This window comes from Delphinus delphis, chromosome 9, assembly GCF_949987515.2.
Source record: "Delphinus delphis chromosome 9, mDelDel1.2, whole genome shotgun sequence".
In the NCBI taxonomy this organism is placed as follows: Eukaryota; Metazoa; Chordata; class Mammalia; order Artiodactyla; family Delphinidae; genus Delphinus; species Delphinus delphis.
This window is the reverse complement of record NC_082691.1, coordinates 78,064,508-78,091,697: the sequence shown is the minus strand read 5'-3', so window position 1 is coordinate 78,091,697 and position 27,190 is coordinate 78,064,508. Positions and strand designations below refer to the sequence as shown.

At 36.0% G+C, this 27,190-nt stretch overlaps 1 protein-coding gene across 3 annotated transcripts; it reads right to left on the bottom strand.

Annotated features, from left to right (window-relative positions):
• Nucleotides 1-23,823, bottom strand: ING3 (inhibitor of growth family member 3). 3 transcript variants are annotated; one of them, XM_060020791.1, is made up of 12 exons: nt 23,607-23,806; nt 23,277-23,348; nt 20,605-20,705; nt 18,642-18,707; nt 10,279-10,375; nt 8,378-8,449; nt 7,421-7,540; nt 7,011-7,168; nt 6,216-6,409; nt 4,718-4,910; nt 2,349-2,387; nt 1-811 (listed from the first exon to the last, which is right to left on the bottom strand). In XM_060020791.1, the coding sequence occupies exons 1-12, from the start codon at nt 23,632-23,634 to the stop codon at nt 695-697; spliced, it is 1,257 nt and encodes a 418-aa protein (XP_059876774.1). In that variant the 5' UTR covers nt 23,635-23,806; the 3' UTR covers nt 1-694. The 3 variants fall into 3 exon arrangements, 2 of the variants coding, with proteins under 2 accessions (XP_059876774.1, XP_059876775.1); XM_060020792.1 differs by having other exon boundaries at nt 7,011-7,069; XR_009520667.1 differs by lacking the exons at nt 1-811; nt 2,349-2,387; nt 4,718-4,910; ... (1 more) ...; nt 7,011-7,168; nt 10,279-10,375 and having other exon boundaries at nt 23,607-23,823.
• Nucleotides 23,824-27,190: the final 3,367 nt, after the last annotated feature.

Here is a 27,190-nt window from a genome sequence, read left to right as displayed (position 1 = left end):
CCCCTCCCCCTCCCACCCTCATGAACTGCACTCTATCTGGATGCAGAAACATATAAAGACTAATGGCACAGATTAGTTTTTACCTACAGGAATTTCTGTTTATGTACCCAGGTACTCTAGAGGACACCAGCCCACTTTATCACATGAACCATTTCCTTCAGCCCGCTGAATTTAGTTTCACAAAGAAACAAAGCTTATTATAAAGGCATTTAAAAAACCATTATCTTAAATTCTTTTTAGAAGCACTGACTTTTTTTTTGTTTTGCAACCATTTATATACAGTGTTACGTAACAGCTCTGGAGTACAGTACATGCAGCAGAACATACCTGTTGAATATAAAATCCTTTTCTTAAAATCTTCATCGTTGGAATTCTTTGAAGTCTAAATCATAGAATGCCCATTACTTGGAGAAAATGGTTGAGGAGTACAAACGTCTGCATATGTTGGCCACTGAAATAATCCAAGGCTGACTGGAATAATATTCAGAGCACACCAGGAGTGCATAAATAATTTACTTACATTATTAAAATACAACCCATAAAATTCAAGTTCAAGATCTTATAGGATTGTCTATGTAAATCCTTTAAGTGGTTGCCTGGAAATGCATTGTCTCTTCTCTCTCTTTTTTTCCTTTTTTTAAAGTCCTATATAAAATGTTGGAGTTTTTTTCTTTCTCAAATGAAACGACCACCCTTATTTGTGCCGACTGCCTCTTCTTTTCATGGCAGCAGTGCACTGTGGACAGTACCATTTTCCTTTTGGTGCTTCTGTCAATCCAACACATCCATAATGGAACCATTCTATAGGGCACTAGAAAGCAAAAATGCAAAGAAATAGTTCTTAGTAAAAGATTAGGAAGTATGTTAAAATATGCCCAGCAGACTAAATATTAATAATTAGAGCCATGGAAACAGAACGTTGACATCTAGGAGCTGATTTGTTGTTCATTTAGTCCAACTGGTTAGTTTCAGAGATGAGGAAATGGAGACACAGAAAATTGTGCATCTTTGTTAACCCTGAGGTTCATGTAATCTACTCCCATAATCTTAAATAATGAACACAAATTCACTAATTTCCGTTAAGCTGGAGAGTACATTGATACCAACTCACAAGGACAAGAAGAAGTGAGATGGGTCTCTCACATAGGCGGTAAATGTATTTTAAAGATTTTATTTAATATTCAGCCTTATTCATTTCCTCATAAAGTAGAACAAGCTACTTGTAATTAAGACATAAAGGATTGCCCTGGGTTTCCTTTCTGGTGTATCTATTCCTAGATATGCAGAGAAAAGGAGTTCCACTGTGCAATATACTAAGTGGTTCTACCCTTTCACAGAAAATCTTAGCACTTAGAAGAGCACAACTGGGAATGAGAGGGATCAGAGAGAGTATGACAGAACTATTCACAGAACTCTCATCCCTCATTTGCACTAAGCGCCCAGAAGACAGTTTACAATGGTCTTCTTGAAATGGTTTTGCAATAATCACAAACAGCCCACAGTGGTTCTGCACAGGGAGTGGAAGGAAAGTCTTTCTCTATGTGAACGTGTTGTTGGGAACCTGGCAGGTCAGGAAAGCACACATTTTCATGAGCCAACCCTGATCAATTTTCAAATTGTTTTAAAAATTTAAAACTCCTATTATTAACCTTAGGATCTTGACATTACTGATTAGTCCTCTTTAGAATTCAGGGTTCAGTTACCCGTCTGGAGGAAAACATGGACAAGAGGGGGCTGAGCTGTGTGACAGTTAAGGAGGGAGTGGAAATTACTAGACAAAAATATTCTCAGCATTCAAAACATATCTCTAACCCAAATTAAGCTTCAAAGAAAATAAATAGGAATTCTTTTCTTTCAAACCTTCTTTATTTTTTAGTATCAGAAGTGGCTCTTATCAGCTGACACTAGCAGAGTACCTTAGGAAATACTACACTAATAGGAGGAAAATAACCCCCGTTAGAGCCTTCACCTTAGCACCATGCTTCCTGAAAGAATGTACTGTTCTAAAGTTCCAATTCTTCACTGTGATAAGTGAACTGAATTCTAGCAAACACAGCACTCTTTGGCAAAAGGGGAGGAGGGTGTTTCTAATTTTCATACAACGTAGCACCTTTTGAGAAGTATAATCTGCACATAAAACTGTAAAATTAGCTTTAAAAAAGTTAAAATAGGGAATACATTAAGGCATACTATCCTATTTGGGGGAGGAATACTCTAGCATTATTATAATTAACATAACTTCAAACCTGTTTTCTTATACTGAGAGACACAGTAAACAAAAAAGTATACATTCTAGCAATAATAATCTGTGAGTTTTTCATTCCTAAATAGAAAAATTTAATACTCACATCTTGGTTATCGCAGCCCACCATCTCACCATAGGATACCTAGTTAAAAGAAAATTAAATATTTTTGTTATGACTATATAAGAAGCACCTATGATACTGTTAAGAAAATGGAAATACACTGAATATACAACTGCATTAAGAAACAGGGCATATAGTTTTACACAGTTTACAGTTTTTTTTTCTGGAAGGTTTTTTTGGGACTGGGATGTAGGGGGAGATACACAGAAATTATGTACTCTTTGAAAGTCTGCAAGAATTTGTTCTGTAGACTACCTCAACAAAGGAGCCAACTTTTTGGGTGGTTCCTTTTATAAAGATTTTAAGTTTCTTTCTTGATTATTTACATACTTAAGTTTTTTTTTTACTTTTTCTTGGGTCAGGTTAGGTCATTTATATTTTTGCAGTCAATAGCCCATTTCATTGAAACTTCTGAACTTATTATCTATTTATTATATGTCCTTTCTCATTTTTCTTTTTGCTGTTCTTCACTAGCACTTTACAGCACGACTTCCTAATTCCTGAATTCATTTAAGTTCTCAATGAACTGAATACATTTTCAGATAGAGTTTATTTTACTAGATGGCACACTTCCTGATTCTTTGCATGAGTGAAAATACCTGTTTGTGGTTCTATGCACATGATGAACAACTTCTCTGGGTAACAATTTGTGGGGGTGCGGGGTAGGGGCCGGGGGGGGGCACTTAGATCTCTCCCTCAAAGCTCTACAGACATATTTCATCAACTTCTAGTTTTTAGTGTTATAGAGGGGAAATCTAGGGTGAATCTGATTTTGTTCTTTTGTAGGTAATCTACCTCTACTGCCAGGATATTTATAGGATATTCTTAATCATTAACGTTAAAAAATGTTTATCAGGTGACAGCAGAACTAGCAAACTCTTAAATGGCATATTCTTAAAAATCAGACTGGCAACTCACACTGTTAAACACAATATACTGCAGACAGATTAAAGATTTAAATGTGAAGAAATTAAAGCATATCAACAGATGAAAACATTTAAAAATCAAGACACATTTATAAGGGGTAAAGGGGAAGAGGCCTTCCTAAGGATGTAATCCATGGCTGAATTCATAAAGAAAAAGGCTGACAGTCATTACTACATAAAATTGGAATTTTAGAATTAAAAAACTAAACCAAGCAAAATATTTATATGTGACAAAAATGATAGAAAAAATCAGCCAACACATAAAAGAAGAAATCAACATGGCCAAAAAAATCCAATCTTACTACTAAGGTAAATTGAAACAACTGTGTGATTCAAAACTATCAAAATTGGTACATGGTTTTTAAGAGAGAATAAAACACAGTGCTGGACAGGGTTTAGGAAACAGGCATATTCATCAATTTATTAATTTTGGTAATAAATTTTAGAAGATAATTTGGTAGTTGGTATCAAATATTTATAACTTAATTTTAATTCTAAAGGACTGTCCTAGAAATTAGATGTATGAAATGGATTACATAAAAAATGCCTACCATAATGTTATTTGTAATTTTTAAAAAATAAAACCACTAAAATAATTTATAGCTAAATATTGACAAAGAAGTTACAGTACAGAGTATAACAGATAACTGTGAGAAGAAAAAAATGACAAGAAAAATCATGTTCAGTACACATGATTTAGTGAAAAAAGCCAGTTACATAAAAGGACATACCATGATTCCAACTGTCAAATTCAAATACACATACACCTATGTGTGTATCTGTGTACATATGTATTATGAACTGAATGCTTGTGTCCCTTCCCAAAATTCATGTGTTAAAGTCTTAACCCCCAATGTGACTGCCTGTGAGGAGAGGATAAAGGTTAAATGAGGCTGTAAGGGTGGAGTCCTAATTCAATCAAGTTGGTGTCCTTATACGAAAGGAAGAGATACCAAAGCTCTCTTTCTTCACCATGTGAGGACTCAGCAAGAAGGGGGCCGTCTGCAAGCCAGGAAGAGAGCCCTCACCAGGAACACAATTGGCCAGCACCTTAATTTTGGACTAGCCAGCCTCCAAAACTGTGAGAAAACAAATTTCTGTTGTTTAAGCCGCCCAGTCTGTTGTATTTTATTATGGCAGCCTGAGCAGGCTAAGACAACATCCATGTGGGGTACATAGTAGTAGTACATCGAAATGTTTAATTATAGGTTATATCTGAGGGCTGAGATTATGGATGACTTATATGTTTCTTTATACTATTTGTATTTACAGCAAACACGTCATTTTTATAAGAAGCAGGAGAAAAATATATTAAAGAAGCAAAGGTATTTTTAACTGGAGTAAAAAGAACTCTATAAAAATGGAGTAGCTCTTTTTCCTAATTTATTCAGATTATGCTTTTATAGACCTACGTCAGATTTTTACCTGATTACAAATGCAGTATCGTGGTTCATTTGGGTCATAAGTCCAATCAACCTGACTGTTCGAATCAGATTCTGGTACAACTGTTGTCTGTTGAGAGATTTCTTGTACAACGGTTGATGACGAAGAACATGATGATAAGGAAGAAGAGGAGGAGGAAGATGATGACTGCTGGCTTGAAGACTTGTTGTTGTTTCTGAGAAAAACAGTATCAGTTTTATTTGCTCAGCATCCATAAGAAGTTACCTGAAAATAACTTCTAAGTAAGTGGTATGATATGAAATAACATTAAATGTATAAATTAATATTTAACACTCAAATAATCTGATAAACAGATTTAAAAGCACAACTGTTTAGAGCAATAAAACATTTTTCATAACAGTTTATTTTTATCTGAGATTTTTGTTTTCTGGAGAGCAAATATATTTAAAGGAAATTCTTTCAAAATATTTCAAAGTTTTTAGAATAAATTTTTAATCAGTTACTACTTACCATTGATTTAAATTGTAGGTAATACTTTTAAGAATTAGTATTAGTTATGGCTACCTTACAGACATTCTTTGTATTTTTAAGCAAACTGAATACTCTTCATCAAAATCTAAAATACAAATACACAGAAGCATTTGATGAAAATAATCATGACCATCAACTGACATGTGAATACTTACCTGTGTAGGACAGGAAACAAAAAGTGTTAAAATTCACAAGAAATTTACCATTATCCGTATGCTAATAAATTTTAAAAATGCAAAAATTTATCATCGGCAGTTATAAAAAGTTTGGGTCGTTAATGAATTTTTAAGATATTTAGCACTTTTGTGGTAATTCTACATTGATCATTCTTTTAGAGATTTAGTCACAGAAAGTACAGGAACCCAGAAAATACAACATTTACTTGCAGAAAATACATTTAAAGAATAAATTATGATAAAATTATGATACAATTCTTTTGACTGAGCATTTGAACTTTCACTATGTATGAATACCTAACATATGCAGGTACTTTGGAAAGATGGTGCCAAATGCTGTTCGGTTTTTATATAATCATCTTAAGAGTCTCATCTACAAAATCTAGGGATATTTTCATAATTTCAATTTTGGGGATGTAATACCAAGAATTAAGACAACTTGCTCTTAATCAAAATGAAGAATCTTATTTAAAAAAATTTCCAGGAAACACATGAAAAAATAAGGTGTTATAAGCAGAAAAAGTTTCATAAAATGGTTTATCTTAATGAACAAAAGAAAGTAAAAAGAAGTCATTTATTAATAAACCCAATTTAAGACTCTAGAAAAATTACGGTCTCTTAGCACTTTTTAAAGACTTCATCCCTTTCAAAGTAAGTCAGTGTGAAGGAAATGTCATGTCTTCCCACCTCCCCAAAGTTCACCCTGACCCATCATATCATGCTGCCTTTGTTTAATATATGGAAGCCCAGCTGGATGCCAGGTAGTCTGCATACTTAGTAAAGGTACAGGCTACTGTAGCAATAAAACCTACTTGCTCTTTCTCCCGCTCCGTGAATCTGCTGCGGATGAGCTGGCGTTCTGTGTCAATGTAGTCATGAGCGCTGAAGATGATGAATAGCCAGCTGCTTCCCTGGGCATGGAAAACTCTTTTCCCAGCTGAAAGTCATTATTCTTAAATGCTTCATAACTGGCTTTTAAACTTGATGTTCTTCGTCCCTCTTTCATCTTAGAAAGACATTCATTGGTAGTATTAATAAATACAAGTATGTATATTTTCTTTTTCAAGTCTTACTAGTTACAGCATTATTTTGGCTTATCCAATATTATTTTGTTTAAACCATTATTTTCATCATTGTAATTTAAGCTATTTTATGTAAAGATTTAAGATCAGTTTTTACCTAGTTATGAAGTAACTACAGGATGGGTATCTTAAGGAATACAGATAACCAGTACAGAAGTGAACAAACTCAAGGCAACCTACGTTCTGAGGCTATAGAGAAAGCCCTGGAACTGGTAGAAAGAATAAAGTATAGTCCTAGCAGGTGCTGTGGCTTACAGTCAAGAATATGGGTGTCATGAGCAACTACTATGAGAAGGGATCTGCATGAGGTTGTATGAATCTATTTTTTACTTTTCATTATCAATCAGGGAATTTCTGCATATTCATTTCATTAAATAAAATGTCAGATATCATAAAACTATGATTTAAAAATGAAACTTTACAATGCAAGAAAACTCTTTTTGTTCCTATCTAGTTGTTTCTATTTGAGTTTGCCAAGGATCTAGACAAAATTTAACATTGTTTCCAAACCTTTTTCCTTTTTACCTGAGCTGTAGCTTGAACTGCTTGAGCTGCTGCCATGGTAATTGCCCCTGCACCAGTTCCTGAAGACAAGGAGCCAATATTATAGGATGCCAGAGGCTGGGAGGAATTCACATTGTAAGCATTGTTAGAAGAAGCTGTAGAATTATTATTTCGACAACCTGTATAGAATTAAAGAAGCAATAAAAATGGTTAGAGAGAACATAAAGTTAGTGAGCTTAAAATATATTAGTTCTCAGCACAGATATAATCACTAAATTTAAAATTTTCATGTCACATTTTTACTTCTTTCTTCCTATCGTATACTTTAACCAGGTAAAGAATCTGTATAATTAATCTTAATTGCTGTCATTTCCCTTTAGTTTAACGCAAACAAAAAAAGAAAACAATCATATTTAAGATAATAAACTTACCTAGCGTATTTTCCTTAGAGGCATCTGATGTTAGGGTAGATAAAAGAGCTTCAGATTTAAACTTCTTTTCAGGTATATGATCTGTTGTCGTATGGTGAGAAGTTGGATTATATTTCCTTTCTGAATATAAATAAAAAATTCAATTTTTTTAAACTTTAGAGAACTATAGACAAGGCATAATATTGTACTCCATCTGGTTATAAACTGATACAGTTATGATCTGAGTTCCTCATGGAATACAGAACATTATGTTTTCTGAGAAGACAGGACAAACAGAACTCTCTGTGTCACCTGTTTTAGTAAGAGCAGACTGCTTGGACATTTAAAAAACTTTAATAGGAAAGTAGTGAAGACAACCCATGATACACCATGGTTTCACATATAACATGAGGAGAATTTTGTTTTCAAAACATTAACTACAATTTAAAATAATTTTCAATCAATCTTTCTTTCATATCAAATTGCTCTGTCAAAAAAAGGCACCGATACGGTCATCTAGCCAGCTAGCATCTGACTAACCATTCATTTACTCACTAACTCACCAACCATTTGAGACTTTATTATAAGTCAACAGTAAGCTAAAAAATTGAAAAGCAAGGATAAAAAAGACAAAGAGCCCACAATCAAGTAGTTTACTGTTTGGCTTAGTTCTAACACTCCCTGGAGAGAATCAGGTATCTGTATGTAGTCAGTATACACTGCTACTAGTACCACATGTTCTTCCGCAATGAATTCCAGGGAAAACAGACTACCTGTTCCCAAATCAAATATGCTCTTCCCAAATAAAGAAGATAAATCTGCCAGTAATTGCAATGAAAAAAAATACATCTCACAAAATAAAAGGGGAGGATATTCGTTTCTCAATTGGTTGTGTAAAGCTAGTGAAAGAGAATACATAGATAATATAATGAATTTTTAATTGTCTTTAAAATTTTAGCTGTCCTAAATCAAACTTACTTTCCACTGGAGTATGTGAGTGAGCATGGTGATTGTTCACTGGCTGTGAAGGAGTATCTAATTCCAGAGATCCTAAAAAAAAAAGAAGAGAGGCATAGAGATATACCACATGATATCGCCACAGAACTTCTTTACACATCAATCAAATACAGGCATTCTGTACCCTTAACCAGCAAAGAACTGGCAAGCTCTGATGCCTATGCCTGTATCATTTTAGCCAAACACATTAGAGGGTCACCACTGCCAATTTTACCCTGAGCCAATCTGATCCTCTTTCTAAACAATAAGTAACCTCTTTTTCAATATTCACCTTAAGTACAAAATGGGTCAAAGCACGCTAATGTCTGAGTTAGGGAATTCACGACATTTGGTACAACATAAGTGGATGAATGGGTATTGTAACTCCATTACTGATCTGAAAAACTCAACCTAGAGTTACTGAGCTGAAGACCTTTTAATGGGAGAGTCTAAAGTATTAGGCAATGGGACATTACTATATGAAAGAAAATCCTCTGATCATTAAAATGACATGCGATAGTAAAGACTTCCTAAAAGAAGTTAGGGATTTTGTTTGTGAAAAGTGATGCATGGAATCTCTACCGCCAAGCTTTAAAATACTTTTAATGAAATTTCCTGGGTTTATCTTGATCCCTTGAGATGAAATTATGGCAGGGCACAGGGTGGAGCAATTTTTATAACTTGATCTAATTTACTTTCATATGTCTGCGTCCTTACAGAGGATGCTTCATTAACCTTCCTGCAGTACTGAATAGGCATGGCTTATTGCTACTCACAGCTACCATCAGCATTTCAAAAAAATAAAATAAAATATTTTATTTTGCCTCAAAATACTTATTATCTTCAGATAGGGTCCCCCTGGAATAAAAGTATCACAAATAAATAAGATGATCATCTAAAATGATGGATCTATTTCTGAATACAAACATGCAACTATGGGTACCAAGATGGATTCATGTGTGGTTGCTGCCCTAGTTGACATCTAGTGAGTATATAAACAGAGATATATGTAACCTAACACTCTAAAGAAACCTTTCATCTGTGTGTAGAAATAGGCACATGTTGCTGTACCTATTTCTTGCTGTTGAAATGCACCAAGAAAAGAGATGCTTGAATCCTTTAATTAAATTCTACTAGAAATCAGCCATAATACTGACTTGATTCAACTAACATTTAGTGAGTGCCTACTCTGGGCTTAGCATAGCACTATCTGATTTTATGGACGTTATCTATTTAGGCTGGAAGAGCTAAATTAGTTAAAGAATCAGAGCTCATGTCTCCATTTTGGGGAAGTCTCCTGAGTTAAACCCTGGAAGTGATAAGAGTAAATTATAGCAGGAGATCAAGTCGAGTCTTGCAGAGAAATATTAAAATGGTTTCTTGCTGATAAGAGAAAGTTTAGGAAAGACTTCTTGAGAAAAAGAGGAAGTGTTGAAGAACTCATTAAAATCTTTCTTAGTAACACAGCTGAGGGAAAGCTTTAAGGCAGTCCTTAAGAAGAAAAAATAACAACCTTCCTCAACACTTAAGTGCATAAACTGGCAGGGCAAAGTCAAAACACGTAATGCCAGATGGCTGACTTGTTTCTAGATGGTTGTATTCCTTTAAATCTTTGTTCCTACCACTCATCTTACTAGCATATATCCATGTTAAAAAATGGAATGACTTAATATGTTATTTTCATACAGAGTGAGTGGATGATATATTATCTCTCCAAGTATCCGTGACCCAAACAGTCCAACTGCTGGGGACCAAGCTATCCCAACCAGGTGCCACCGTCCACCAAGGAGCAGCACCTGAGAAGCCTCTGCGGGACATGTGTCTCCTCAATGATGTGCACATGTACTGTCCAACATTGATGCAAAACTGTAAAGTTTACTTACGCCTCTCTAATATTTCTGTAATTCCAGCATTATCAGCTTCCAGCTCCATTTTAAACTTAGCCAGTTCCTGATCCAGCTTTCTCAAGTGTCGATCTACCTGTTTCAAAGAAGATCAAAGATAACCACCACAATTTGGGACACTATTAAAGTGTCAGTTTAATGAGGAAACCTAAATCTTTATTTCTTTTAGCGCATCTGCTTTGTATCCTTGAGCAAGTCAATTAACCTACACTGCAGGTTTTTAATCTATAACATGAGGGTGCTAGGCTAAGTATCTCCGAAGTTTCCTTGAATAAATTTTAAGTTTTAAGAAACCAGAATCGCAATTTGTTAGAAAATGTTTGGAAGAAGTAGGATATGAAAAGTAAAGCAAAGATGGGCGGTGGGTGGTACAGGAGGGTTGGTAACAGTTCTTAGTATGCCCTACAATTACTTTTAGCCTAATCTCCTACTTATAACAAGGCCATCCACACTGCCAGACCATAATAACTGTCACAGTAAGGAATGAAAGATCCTCAGTCTACAAACAAAGAGGCTCCTATATTCTATACATACATTTCTCTAAGGCAGGAGAGTGGACCATTATACTTGTAAACATTTATGTAAAGAGTTGAAACAAAAGGGTTTTTAGCCAGAAAATGCCATTCCACAAAGAGCTTGGTCAAAAGGGTTTTATTGTGGGCTTCCCTGGTGGCGCAGTGGTTGGGAGTCCGCCTGCCGATGCAAGTGACGCGGGTTCGTGCCCCGGTCCGGGAGGATTCCACGTGCCACGGAGCGGCTGGGCCCGTGAGCCATGGCCGCTGGGCCTGCGCGTCCAGAGCCTGTGCTCCGCGGCGGGAGAGGCCACGGCAGTAAGAGGCCCGTGTACCACAAAAAAAAAAAAAAAGAGTTTTATTGTAATACTGTTGCCCTTGGTTAAGGTGGCAAAATTGTATTTTCTCATTTACCTAGACATCTTTGGACTGATTTCAGAAAATTTTATGACACCTCAAACTAGCAACAAGTCAATGTATTTTTAAAGCTTAATATTAAATTTTTTCAATACTTATTCAAATTTACTACTTTGAAGTGAAACCAAAAAACACCAAGTCTTGAAAAATATTCATGTCACATTATTGTCAACATCTTTCTTTTTCAAACTCTAGTTTCCCTCTTAATCACTGTTATATTTAAGAGTAACTTCCTCACAAATGTCAAAATGCTATGATACACCAGAGGGCAAAAAATTTAAATAAGACTTTCGATTAAATAATGTGTATCTAAATGAGGGAGTGGGGAAGAAGAGTAGCAAAAGACAACTTGTGGGTGTTAGATGCCACTAATGTGTTTGGTGCATTGGAAGGTTTATGTTTTCTAGTCCTTGCTCTAATCTTTTGAGATAGGTTATTACTGTCTCGATTTCATAAGTGAAGAAACTAAAGCTCAGAAGGGTTAAGCAACATGCCCAAATTCAATAACTAGTGCATTATAAAAATGAGACTTAACTCTGATCTATCTGTAATAGATTGTGCTTCACTGTTTATACCTAACATTGCCCTCTGAACTTCCGCATGCAGAAGCCAATTTTTTAACTCAAAGTAATAGAATTCAAATTGAAAAAAAATAAGAATATTGTCTTATTATTTGTATTTTGTATATTAACAGTAATCATTGGGATGCTGGTTTATGATTTTTCAATAATTCAAGGCCCAATTTTCCTTCCATCTTCACACATAATTTTTCAGAGCTTGGTAGAAGTTGTAATTACAATATTTAAAATTCTATAGGGTCACGTATTATAGACACATGCTACTATTCAAAGAACCTGCAGGTAACTGAGCATCCTTTTTAATGGAAACTCCCTTCCAATAATAAAGTGTGAACACAGACCTGTTATTCAAGAATATCTCTACATTGTCAAAATTTAATCTCAAGGGAAATCAGAAAAAATACTCATATCTAAATTCCAAGTCTACTTAATGCAATGAAAATACTCCACCGCCTTTCTTATCTACAACTATACTACTAATAAATATTGAGTTCCTATCGTGTGCTTGGCACTGGGTAAACAGAGAATACCTGAAGAATGAGAGAATCCCTGCCTTCATAGGAATTAAAATTTAGCTGACAAATCAAGATTTATGTAAGATTTTTAACACAGTAAAGGTATAAACAAACAAATAAAAATCTCCTAGATGTAACAAATAAAAAACAGCGAGAAAGGGTGAGAAGTAGCACATAAAGAAAAAATATAATATTGGGCTATTGTAGACAAAGGAATTATAAACGAGTTAGATAGTAAAGAATGGATTGTTTTCAAACAGGTGGAAAGGAGTGATAATTAAAGAACTAAAGAGTGTATAGAGACAAGAAGACAAACAGAATTCTCAGAGAAAAACAAAGTCTGGTGTGACCTGTCATAGGGGCAGACAGTATAGAGAGGAAGTGTTAGAATCTCGGTTGCGGGCGGGGGGGGGGGGATCGAGGTGAGATGAAGAAACCATACATACCTCCCTAACTCATTCCACCCCTGAATTTAAGAATTGCTTAATTATCTTTTAAGATAGCACTAATAATGTTTATTATACCTGAAAACATGGAAATAATGATGGAATTCCCAATATCAGATAGTTCAGAAAAAGCAGTGGAACCCAAAGAGTTAATAACTCGAAAAACTGAATTCACAATTAAAATAAACAGATACAGAAAAGCCTTAACCACATTGTGGTGGGGAGTTTTGTAAGGGAGCTTTCAATCATTCCCACTGGTAGGTAAAAAAGATTACGAACTGATTAATATTATAAGCAATTATCAAACAATGAGAATTCTTTTTATTCGATTCACCACTGCCGTACTAAATCAAATTAGGAGTTGGAAAGAAGTTGACCACAAGATTTAACTTAAGCTATAAAGCACCAGGATACTTAAACAGTATTAAACAGCAATAGCAAGAGCTGCACTGAACGTATCTGAAACCTATTATTAAGTGCATTCCCTCTACCTACATGATTCTGAATGGGTAAAGCACCTATCCTAGCTGAGCTCCATAATGGCCCCCCAGATATCAGGTGAAGCAAGAACCCAAGTTACCGTACCGCTCTACAAACACCTGACCCTGTAAGACTGATTTATAGTGGTAAAGAGGGTACTGATCCAATCGAGAGATTTTCCATTAACCACAGATTTCTAACACAAGGCTGACCACAGAGTCTAATTATTGATCTGCTCCCCACTTAATGTCAATAAATGCTAGTCACAAAAGGTCCTTATTCTACAACCCTAAATCATATCCTACAACCCCAAATCATAACTTCTTTAAATTTAGTGTCCTTTTTCTGACCTTTACAGAGACAAAGGAAATTCTGTCAACATTATTTGTTAATATATTCATGATCATAAAATATTTAAGTCACCCTTGGCCCCTCTGCATGAAACAAACAAAAAATCCTGACCCTTTAATTATTTTTGCATAGAGCTGTAATCCTTTATTCTTTCTCTTTTGTCTCTCCCAGTTTTCCAATATTCAAATTTTAAAATGTATCACTTGATGGACTCAAACTGAACTGAATAAAGCTTTTTAAAAGTTTTTCCATGATTTTATGGCTTCCAACACTGTCAAATTCTAAAAGTTAGATGTCAAGTTTGCCCTTTCACAATGAGCACTCAGTCTACAAGGTTCTAAGTGGAAATCCATGGCAATAAGAGAGAAATTTCCATCCATGAAAAGATCTAGTAATAGGGAATCAGGAGGGTAAACTGGGGAATAAAAAGGAAACATGATGGCAAATCATTTCTCTGATGGTAAGTCATGAAAATGATTCTTCATATCCTGAATTAAATTTAAACTAGATGAAAATCTGATCCATCTTTAGGGTGAATCAAATACTTAAGGCCTTAGCACATAAACTACATCTAATCATTCTCCTAAAAGACAATAAGGATAGGAAACAAATCAAAAGGTCAAGCTCACATAATATATTTCCTTATTTAGAGTATCGGATGAGGAATTCTCAAATTTATAGGTAAAATGTGGGCCTGAAATATAATCATCTCAGGAATAAACCAGGATATAAAAAAGAAGCAAGTTCAAGGGTATTTAGCGCTGTAAGAGGCTGCTAAAACCATTCAAGCATTAACCAAGAGCTCAAGCTTTATCAGCGTATATATAAATCACCTTTACTAGGTATTGTAATCTAATGTGGCCTTATGACAGTGACATCTGACTGAGGAACACAAAAAAGTGTTTAAAGCCTATGAACATCAGGATTCTGGAAGGAAATTATTTTAATAAGATAGATTTTTTTTAGTCTGTTAGTCAAATTTCACTAAACCCTCTTAAATAAAGCGTCGGTTCGTTCCAGTGAACCCCTAGTTCCACAAATTTCTTCATTTGTGGATATTTATGCAGTCTGATTTTTTTCCTTAATAAATGAGGTAGTCAGTACAGTGCTGGTCACAGGAATAGAAAGCTTACTATTGATTTTAAAAGTAAATAAAATATTTTAATGAAAAATAATACAATTAAATATTGTGCTATAGAAAACATTGAGGGGCAAAATCAAACACAATTATATACTCAATTGCTGTATCTCAAAACCTGTAACAATAATACCTGCTTACTTGACATTTCCATAATAATATAATGTTTAAGCAAAGCCATACATACAATGTCCTCTAAGGTGTGTCCCACTCCTCTGTTTAAAATCTTACACTGGCCTCCCCCTGCTCGTAGACTAAAAACACTGCTTCATCGGCTTTTAGGCCTGCGCGTGCCGGCCTCTGCCTGCCCCGCTCACACCCTCTTCTTTCCCACAACACACCAAGCACACTGGCCTCTTTCCTGGTGCAACCTGTCAGTCTACCCAAGGAGACTCAGACACTGCACCTCAGACACTGCACTTGGTCCATCACCTGCCTGAAATGTTCTTCCTTAAGCCTGTCACATGGCTGTGCTCTTTCTCGCTTTCCAAGTACTGCCTCAGGTGTCACCTCCTTAGACTACACTCATCCTGACTAGTAGACTCTTAAAGCCTCCCCCAGTGACTCACTCTTTCCCCCTCTTTCCACAATGTTTATTTCCTTCACAGCACTTACCAAAATCTCCAATAATCTAGTTTGCCTATATTCATTGCCTGTCTGTATCATTACTGCCCATCCAGCACCAGTTACCACGCATAGTTGGAGATCTATAAATATTTGCTGTATGAGTGAAAGTTATACTCCCCCACTAGGTAGAACTGTATAAATACAAGTACCATTGTTTACTGGGTAAAGGATCTATAAATAAAAATTACTGTATTTTTACGCTTACACTATATCCTATCTATTCACCTCTGAAGCACAGGGCCTTCTAAGCTCTCACCTGTTAAATGTTATAGGAATTTAATGACGGTGCATAATTGATTTTAACATTTTAACAATTATTTATTCATGAGAAGTGATGCTAGTGAAAGAAGTAAAACAAGAAGACTTAAGTCTTAATACAATGAGTTCCAGGGCCTAGGAATTCTCAGATAAGAACAGACTCAGAGGAGAAGTTTGAGCTTGAAGAATAATTATTGCATAATTGCTAAAACTGAGCACACACATGGAAAAGTAATGGAGAAATGTTTCTCGGCTTGGGTGGTGAGTGTGGCGGGGAGGGGGTAAAACTGGCATCACAACAGTGCTTTACCGTGTGGCATTTGGTCTCATCAGCCTCTGGAGTTGGGGCTGAAGATGAGAAGAAAACTACCTTTACATGCGAACCACTGAACAGAGTAAGAAACAATGCAGGTCAAAGACAGAACCCTTCAGAACAGCAACCGCTCTGAGTGATACCCAAGGAGACTGAGAAAGGCCACAAAGGCGGGAAGATAATAAATTAACATAAAGTCTCAAGAAGAATGGATTTTATATTAAGGATATCGTGGTCACCTGGAATAGCAATGGAGTCTTTAAAAAGGAAGAAGGGGGGAGTAACAAAAAGAAAAGGGGAGGGAAAGAAAGGGACAGAGATAGGAAAGAGTAGAGAAAAGACAAAAGGCAGTCTTAGAAATAAATAATGGGGGACTATGGAAAAAAAAAAACAGGTTTAACTTGGCAGAGCTGAAAGGGAAGCAGTGGCTTCAGGAAAGTAGAAAACTTGATAGAGAAATGAGATGAAGTGAGTTTTTTTAAAGAGCGAGTGCCTACTATCTGCCAAGCTACGAGCACTGTGTGTGTGTGTGTGTGTGTGTGTGTGTGTGTGCGCGCGCACGCGCGCGCAGATATAGATAAGAGATATACAGAGACAGATATAGACATATGTATACAGATGTATCTATATTTGTCTCTATATCTCTGTCGAAAAAGAGAGAGAGAGAGATTGATTCAAATCTTCCTTTAAGGCACAAATTAATACTGCTATTTTACAGATAAGGAAACTGAGGTTCCAGGATTAAATAACTTTTGCAAAGTCTTACTGTCAGTGAAGTAGCTGAACTCACGTCTGCAAGAATCCATTATGGGTCCTTGCTTTTTATTACATTCATTACATTGTATTAAATTTAATACATCACCTGTTATTCCTTCAATCTCTAGCCTAAATAACCTATCTCCCTCAAAGAAGTTACTAATTTTTATTTTCATTCTGTTTATCCATTACCTCTGAGTGAAATGCTTTCCCCTCAATACAATACCTGAATCCAGGCCCCCGAGGCTCTGAATAAATTCTGTTCAAAACTCATCTCATACCCTCCAAGAAATCAACAGTAACTCTGCTTGACTTAGGTCAGTCTTTTACCAGATCCTCTTAATACCCAACTGTATTAATCTTTATTTGTTAACATGTTTCTATACAGGCTCTCCACTTTACTTATGGGCATGTCTCTGTGGGCATGTCTTCCCAACTAGTTAACAGACGCCTTGAGGACAGGAGCATTTATAGCATTTACTCTTCATTCCTCCATTGTACCCACATAAAACTCCATTACACCAAGTACACAGTGGATGAAGAGTGTGGTTTGTAAACAAGAGATGGATACACACACACATTTAAAAAGCATATATTTGTTATACATATTTTTTTCTAAATGCATGAAGTACTTTTAATAAAGGTGTAAAAAGTAGTAAAATAAAATATAAACAAAAGATTGGAACCAAAGAGCTATATGATTTAAAAAGCAGGCAGTTTCTAAATAAAGATTGACACCTAGTCACTACATATGAGAAAGAATGTTTTAAACAAATTAGTCCTGGATTCAAACATAAATGTCTTTCTCTATGTTTATAGACCTAATTCAAGACCAAAACAATTTAGAATATTTTTTGGTTTTCGTTCCACAGTAAATCAAGCCACCAGCCCACTCTACCCTCCTTTAGTCAGTATCTTTAATGAAACTGTTTTCAGACTAACTGTATGAGCAAAAGAGTCTAGGTCTTTATATCCATTAAAATATTTTCACTATGTAAAAACAATTAAGCATTTTCTGTGGTTTTACATGACAAATGCTTTCTAGTTTAGTATAGCATTCACAATGTATACCAAATGGGATATGTACCTTTTATCTGTGTCATGCACACCAATGACATTTATATTAACATGTATCTGTTCAGTAATAAAACTGTATCCACACAAGACTACAAAAATAAGATATGAATCCATATGCTAAAGTTAATCAAAAGTGAGCATTTGTCTTCAGCTTTAACTTGCTTTGAGAAAGAATCAGAAATGAGTATTTCCTAAAGTATATACTTTGGGAGAAGATGCGTTACATTAAAAAAAACCCATAATTATACCAATTTGAGAAATATTGCATATATCTGTCTTCTTGGTGATTTCAATCTTTAAGAAGTGCTGCTGCTACTGTAAAAAACCCTGTTTTTAAAGTTCATTTAATCATGTTTCCCAGTTTTGCCACCTGTGCCAGTTGCTGAGTGCTATCTACTGACGTCACTTAATAGACAGCTGAGTGCTATCCATTAACACAGATTGAAATAAGTCTCTTCTTCATTTTAATCAGACTACCAAGAACTATCAACATAGTACTCTTACGTGTATTTTGTCACAGAAACAATCTCAAGATGATTTATCAGGCAAGTAAGCACACTCCCTTAAGAAGATAAGGATTAGTATAATAAACACCCATTTTTGTTAAAAAAACAAAAAAAGTCTAACATCAGCTACAATCTTACAGCAACGTAGATTTGGCTAAAATATAAGGTTCTTGACCTACTACTGACTGTGGACTCTCTGGCTCTCTTCCACAAAGAAACCAAAGTAGACACTGAACTCTGAAATTAAATGGGATCAAGAGAGCAATAATTCAGTTTAGTCTGTTCTTCCTATTACATATAAGCCAACACCATTTAAAACATAATCCATAATTCAAATACAGCATAGCATGCACATTAACTTTACTTACCAAGTCATATATCTGGTTTGCCAACTGTACCTTCTCGTCTGCATCCTCCAAAGCTTTATAGTAATCCTGAATAAAAACATTCGTGTTTCAAGAATAAATTAATAATTTAAAAATATGTGTATGCAGGACATATAACTGCATTTTTCATTATCATAGCTTGTTATCACTGTCAGTCATTACACATTAGCAATAAAAATCCAGTTAGGGATAGGGTGGGAACGGGGTAAGATTAGAAATTTTAGACAACAGCCAAGGATTAAAGGAAGATGTTCAGAATTCCTAGAAAAGATATAAATAAAAAATAAATATCATCCAAGTCTAGCCTCTATACTAGTACAAGTTATGTGAGCCAATGAATAGTTCTTTTTCTTCAAAAATAAATGTTATTTAAGATGTAAGACTTATCTAATTTGTAAAGAGTATTTATGCTAACCATTTTTAAAACTTGTTATAAAAGCAACTATTGAAAGGATTCTGACCTGCATGTCCATTGTTTCCAACTGTTCTATAATTCTCATTTTAAGCTAGGTATCAATTCATATAATCAACCAATACTTTAGATTTCTCCCCTGTATAAAGCAAATTATTTTTTAAAAATTCTATGAAGTTCCATTAAGTATCAGACTTTTAGGGTATATCCAAGCCGTGCTACCTCAAAAACCTAATAGGATAAAGGCATGATGAATGACTTTAGGATGCATATATGTGAAGTCTATACTCACACACACCTGGGCCTCCAGATATCCTCCAAGTCAGGACTAATTCTATAAAAGATTCTGAAGTTTTTGCTCCTAACAGAAATAACATTCCCCCCATGTGGTAAAATAAACAACACAACTAGTTTTCAAATTTCTTTCTCAGTTGATTCTTGAACAATTCTATGAAGGTTGGGGGTAAGGGAGCCATTATTACTCAGAGGTATTAAAGGACCTGTCCCATGTCACACAGTCAAATGGCACAGTCATGACCAAACTGAGGGCTTGTGAGTAGTTTTTCCACCGTATCCCCAAATAAACTAAATCACACCTTTAAAGCAAACCTTGAGGGGAGAGCTGATATCCATTCTAAACTGGAAGAGAGCTCTGAGTACTATAAAACTAACAAAAACTCAAAGAATTCTGTATTTCTAGGACCAACTGATGTACAAATTAAGAGTTTTAAACTAAATATTTTTTAAAGATCTTTTCAATTCTTAGGATTCTGTTCTTCTATGATTCCATCAACCCAGGTACCTAGCAATATATAAAATATGCTTCAACGTTGCTAATTTTCACCCCAGTATGTGGCCCAAATTGGAAGACAATACACATTTAAATACAAGGCAACTTTAATTACCTGTAACTACAACAAAACAAATTAAAAGAAAAAATGTACTTTTTAAATGGTTTTGTGACTCTCTAATGAGTCACTAATTATTGAAATAATTTTCTAAATTACCAAGATGCTTCAATGATTAAAAATTCCTGGACTTCCTTGGTGGCGCAGTGGTGTGGAGGACACGGGTTCGAACCCTGGTCCGGGAAGATCCCACATGCTGCGGAGCAACTGGGCCCCTGTGCCACAAATACTGAGCCTGTGCTCTAGAGCCCGCAAGCCACAACTGCTGAAGCCCGTGTGCCAAGAGCCCGTGCTCCACAACGAGAGAAGCCACTGCAATGAGAAGCCCACACACCGCAACGAAGAGTAGCCCCGGCTCGCCGCAACTAGAGAAAGCCCGCGCGCAGCAATGAAGACCCATCACAGCCAAAAATAAACAAACAAATTTATATATAAAATAAATTCCTATACCTGAAGCTCTAACATTTAATACATCATTTTTAATTTTATAAGTCACGTTTAAATTCTAAAGAGCTATTGATAACTTTCCCTCATTTTGATATGCCCCAAACTATTTAATTTTAAAATAGCTTCCTCAGAGGGTCTCAAAAATTCACAGATAAATCATCCAGAGTGTTGAACATACCTTTTTAATGGATGCCATTTGCTCTTCTCTCCACTCCGGTTTATTTTTCTTTGCATTCATGAAGAATTCACTGACTCTTTGTTCTAGCTGATCCATTGCATCTAGGACATAACATTTCATACTTAGATGACCAAACTCATACACTGAATATACATGCTTTGATGTGAAGAAAGAAAAAAAATATCTGAGCACATACGCTGTTTTACTTGGTCTGTAACTTAAATATGTCATGTTTTAATAATGTAAATATATGGTGCCTTAATTACCTTACTAAAAAAAAAAGCTACAATTTTCCCTACTGACAATTTATTTTTGTTGTTACTTCTAAACTTTTTCTAATAGTCAAAGTAGTCAACAATGTAGATAGATTCTATACCATAGCTGTTGAATAGTATAGGCTTGGGGTCAAAAACTAACAGTATAAAGTCAGCCAAATATGCTGAAACACGATTTGTTATTGAAATCAACACTTGATAATCCTCTCATTTATTTCAATAAGAAAATGTGATAAAAAGGTTTCAACTTCTTGCTATATACCATTAAGCACCCCATCATCTCATATCATGACTGAACGTGGTAGGTACAATCATTTATTCACTTAACGCACATTATTATTTGTTCTAGATAAGTTTTTCCTGAAGTGTGTGCTAAGAATAGTCATTTCAATTCTATGTCTGCTAAAAAAGGAAAAATAAATAAAAGGGATTTTGTTGCTATGTAAATTGAGGAAAACTGTTCTAGTATACTGTTTTGGAGATCTGCAGTGCATAATAGTGCATTTCCTAACTTATTTGACAAAGAGATATCTTTTGTTAATCCATAATACCTATTCACTTTAGATAATTCTAATTATTGTAAAAAATGCAAGTTTAAAAAAACCTCTAACTTACATTATCAAGTCCAAATTGCTAGAGGACTTAACATTTGCAATGAAAGCATAAAATAACAACTTCCCTTTATTTGCCCACTTTGTATCAGGTACTAAACTTTCTAATTTATCTGTATTTCTTTTAATCCGCAAGACAATAAAAATCCCTCAGAAGTGGCAATGTGGTCAAAGCCAATGAATAAGTTAGTAAAGCCCTAAAATGAACTCAGATCTGTCTGATGATAAAATCTACGTTCAATCCTGTAGAAAACACTACTTGAGCAAATATTTAGCATTTCAACTACATTAAAGTTAAAATGAATTTCGTGAGCAAGCTGGAGAAACAACACACAATTCAGACTTCCACACTGCAATCCACTGAACAGGTGATTTCCATGATGTATCACCTTGTATTATGCACCACATAAAACCGACAGGAGGCTAACAAAAGAATATTCACGAACACTGGATATGGAAGTGTGTGGCATGGTGGGGCAGAGAAGCAGGGGCAGGGGGGCAGGTTCTTAGCTACCTCAAGACTCCCGCACTCTGGAATGTTGTTTTCTGATCGCTTTCCATGATACTCCTTTCTTCCCTATCATATCCCAAATCCCAGATCTTCCCCCACCCCTACTCTTCTAAGAAGAAAACCTGTCAGCACAAGAAACTTATCTCAATCCTAATTCTATGTATACTCCAAACATAGCTGGTACACATGGGATCAAGAAACATCTGCAGATACACCCCATGAAGGCCAGCCATTAATATTATTCAAACAATTAAGGAGTACTTACATTTCTCCAAACAAAAGGAGTGACACAAAGCCAACAAAGTACACTTGATTATACATTTTAATTATGTATCGTATATTTCACATTAAAAATTTTTAATATAGTATCTCTACAAGATAGTTGGAACAGCTATATTATATTCATTTCACAAAGGGGGAAGGTGTGTGAGGTTCTTTCAGAGCATGATGGACATACATTTGGTACTCAGCACTGTTTTCTTGTTTCGAAATTTTGCTCTAAGTATTTACCTTGTTATCTCCAAAGGTATTTATTCTTTACCCTCTCTGAATCATAAACTCTTTAAAGAAACTTCACAGAAAAAAAAGATCAAATAAATTAAATACTGTTCTATGAAAGAGCAAGGTTATTTTGGGGAACACGTCTCCGGACTACCAAGCTATAACTGAAAGAAGAAAAGTCAAAATTTTTGTTACAGCAGACAAGAAGCTTTACAGTGAAATTTTATTTACTTTCTTATTTTGACTGAGAAACTACCATATTGTTGACAGTTCAGAATGTATCCTTTAATGTGTAACTTTTCAAATGCGACATTCCAAGTTCACCAGGGTCTCTAAAAGAACTACATATAACCTGTGCTTCTATGTGTTGTCCGCTCTTGAATTTTGATTAGCATGAACTTCAACAAAAATATAAATGCTGAAATCTATGTTCTATACATGAAGTCTCAAGTCAAAATCTTCGCAACATGTATGCCGACGTGCACTAAAACATATCTACATTCTCAACGAAGGTATAGAAACTTTTATTGCACAGTCACAAATTCGAGAAAGGAGCACACGTGCTCTAATGCCACCTTCTCTTGTAAAAGCCAGGAGAAAATTAGCGTGGGAGACAGAAGAGGCAAGATTTGGCATTGCCGGTTCTTTTGGACAACTCCTTCTGTACTAGCGAGTGAGCCGGAGGAGAGCCAAAGAGCAGAGTCGCTGGTGTCGATGGCAAGTAAGTCTGGCACTGAACGCGCGCAGCGAACAAGGGCAAACGCGCCGACTTACTCTGCACCTGCAGGTCCATCTCGCGCATCTCGGTGAAGCGGTCCCGCAGGTCCATTGGTAGCTGCTCAATCACTGTCAATGGGAGAGTCCGTCAGAGGGGCGGGGCCAAAGGCGAAAGTACGCGCATACGTCGCTACGTGCGTGCGTGCGTGCGTGCGTGCGTCGGGGGGGGGTCGAGGGAGCCGGCAGCCCACAGCGAGGCTGCCAGTTACCGTGAGAAAGAAACATCCCCCGCCTCCCCCTCCCTCCCGCCATCCCGCCAGCCCGTCCACTCCCGCCCTCGCCCGCCCGCAGGTCCCCAAGTCGGGCCCGCCAGTGCCGCCCACTCACTTTCCAGATAGTCCTCTAGGTACAACATCGCGGCCCTCAGAGGTGGGGGAGCGAGGGGGTCCAAGGGTTTATTTGTGTCACTCGCTGTCGCCGGAGTTTTGTCCCTTCCAATATGGCGCCTCCGCTAGCAGCGCCCGCTCGGCTTCGGCGGAAAAAAAAAAAAAAAGAAAAAAAAAAACCACTTTGGCTCCTGACAGCGCTTGCCTCACCGCCGCCCGGAGCGGTCATTGGCTGGCTGAAGCATTGACGTAGGCCGACCGGAGTCCGCCTCCGCGTCTTTGTGGGAAGTGTAGTTTTAGCACCTCCCCAGCAAACTTGAACACGCTGGCAGTCCTCCACGTGGAAACTACAAAAACCAAGCGCCGTTGCGAACGGTGCGCAACAGAATCTGAAATGCGGTGCCTCTGTTTATTTGTTGATATTTACACGGGGAATGACGGGAGTTGTATGCGCCTGCAGAACACAACTAAGAACAAGTTTTCACCTGTTTTTTTACTGCTGTGATTCCACGCCCCGGCGTTTGTGAGTCATGGATTTCAAGTAGTGCCAGGCAGACGGCAAAGGTTCTAACGCTAGAATTATCAGCAAAGTTCGGGCAATTGGGATTGTTTAAAACAGAGCTCATTGCTGGAATTTATCTTCCGTATCCACTCCTAAAGATGTAAGTGGGACGATAGATTGGCTGCCATCTAACTAAAATAGTTTACACTCAGAATATGGAGTAAATATGTATTTCCCTTATTAAAAGGTGAACAAATATTTCTCAATAGCCTCTTATACAGTCAATTTTGCGGTCCGTCTCGTCTTCATTCTAATGTAATTGATCTATACATATACCTGCACCAGAAAAAAAGTGAGCAAGCAGAAATAACGGATGAAACCTTACTATCTAATGGGCTATCTTAGCAATAACTAGATAACGTTGAGTAAAAAGCCTGTATTAGACGTCTGTAGTCCCGGGAGTTGTCTTTGTTTTTTTAATCTTTCGACTACTCCCAGCATTTGTTCAACCGTGCTATATTTAGCCTTTCACTGCTCAGTTTGTTTCCTTTTTCTTTCAAACGTTTGCACTCAGTAGAGATTGGGTATTATTATTTTACAACTGTCTTAACTTTTTTTTCAGGGACATGTGTCTTTAGTTCATAATTTAATGTTCTGTTTATGTTTTTCAGATTGGAGTTGAAACACTTTATGCAACACTTTATCCTTTCTCCCTCCTTTACTTTTGAAACACTTTATCCTTTCTCCCTCCTTTACTTTTTCTTGTACTCAAGACTTTTTCACAGCTCTTAATCAGGATACTTACCTGTCATATTGATGAATATCAAAGGAAACGTACCTCAATCCTAATAAGAATTACCTAGTTTATTTTCTGTACTTTTATCTAAAATCTAGTGCATTGTCTTATTTCCTCCCTCCCTTTCTTCTTCTGGCTGCTTTTAAGATCTCTTTGATATTTTTGCAATTCACAGTGATGAATCTAAGTATGAATTCCTTCCTTTCCTCCCTTCCTCTTTCTTTCCTTAAAAAAAATTTGTTTAACCATGCTTAAGATTTGAGAGGATTTCTAAATCTCAGGAATAATGCCCTGCAACAATTGTAGAAAATTCTCAGCGCTTATCTCTTTAGAGTTGATCATTTCTTATTTTTCTCCATTATTTCTTAGAACATCTATATGATATCAATAAAATTTTCTCACTTTAAACTCCATTTCACTTAGTCTTTCTTTTATATGGTCCATCTCAAATTTTTCAAATACTTTTTAATTTTAGGAGTTCTATTTGCTTCTCTTTTTGAGCCATTTTCTAATTTTTTATACAAATTAAACATAGTCTATAGTCTGTTAAATCCAATACTGAAAATTTTATTGGTTTTTTGTGCTGTTTGCTGTTTCTTCTAGCTTTTGCGCATGGTGCCTGTTTCCTTGTGGGTTGTTATTTTGGACTCTGCACTTGTGTTTCTGGGGTTGTAACTGGGAATTCTTTGAGGCCAGAGTTAAAACTGAGTTTTCCTAGAGATTTTTAGAATTTGCTTCTGCAAGTTGCTTGGAGACACCATCAATCCTAGTACCAGATTAAATTCTCCACTTGAAGTTTATTGGATTGCACAGATAGATTGAATTTGGGCCTCAAATCCAAGTGGCTTGTTATAGATTCTCAGGGGAGACTTTTTCTTCCTGGGTTCCAAGGTCAAGACAGGTATGAAGCCCACTTTGGTCTCAATTATTTCTCAGGATATTCTCATTTTTCTTCCTTCCTTCCTTTTTTTTCCCTGTGAGAATTTCTTCATTTCCTACCAGTTCATCAATGTATTTGAATTTTTTTAACTCTTCATTTTTTGTTGTTTTCAGCAGGTGGTTCATTCAGAGGGGGAATGCTGTCAGAAATAGAAAAAATAGAAATAGAAATCCATCATTTCAGTGTAAACTGAGCTTCTTCAGGGAGTTTTCCATATTAAGGAAAAAGAGATAATATATGGTTCCCAATTCAGTCAATATACATACATACTCCTGAAAACTAAAAAATAATAAAACCTACACTCTATATATTTTAATTAACGAATGTATCAATAATTCTGTTGTTTTTTTGTTTCTTTTTTGTTGAGGTATAATTGACATAAAACATATTAGTTTCAGGTGTACAATATAATGATTTGATATTAAAAAAATTTATACAGTTTTAAAGGTTACTTTCTATTTACAATTATTACAAAGTATTGGCTATATTCCTCATGCTGTACAAGACATCCTTGAGCCTATCTTACACCCAAGAGTTTGTAGTGAATGTAATTCTTATTCTTAGACCATGTATCAGCTGCAGAAAATGGTATATGTACACACATGTGATAGCTTCTTACATCATTAGGTCATATAGTAGATACCACTTGGAGTAGCTGCCCACTTACAACCACTACTGCATTTCTAGGCAATGCTCCTAATATATAGGGATGACTATACCTGTATTACATTACTGTGCTAGCTGACCAGAGCTCATTAACTTACCAGCGACAGACCAAAGCTGGGCCTATTAGTTGCATTCTCTTAGGATTTGAAATTGGGAATGAAGAAACTTGAAAACTGAAGTCAGGGTGGCAGAATTGCATTAATTCCAGCACAGTAAATAGGTGGTCCACAGGCTCCTGTTGCTCAGATACCCCAGAGACGCTCTGGTTTTTTCCTTGCCTTTTTTTCCCTTTCTCTGTCACTTTATCTAACATGAGTTTTATGACCTTGAGAAAGTTATTTTAACACTCTGTGCCTCTGTTTCCTGATCTGTAAACTAAAATAGCAATAGTAGCTAAATAGTAACTAAATTATAGGAGTGTTAGATTGAAATAATATCATCCAAGCAAAGCAGTTAGGTTAATGCCTGATAAATGTTATGATACAATAAATGTCAGCTTCCATTATCATCATCATTAATAGTGTTAAGACCCTTTGTAAGTTTATCCATATTGCAGATATGCTCCTTTGTGCTACTGTTAGCTTTGCCTTGTATCCCTGCTTATTTTGAAGCTGGACCACCTAGGACTCGACTGTTATACTGCCACTGTCATACCAAATTTAGAGGAGAAGTGGTTCTGGT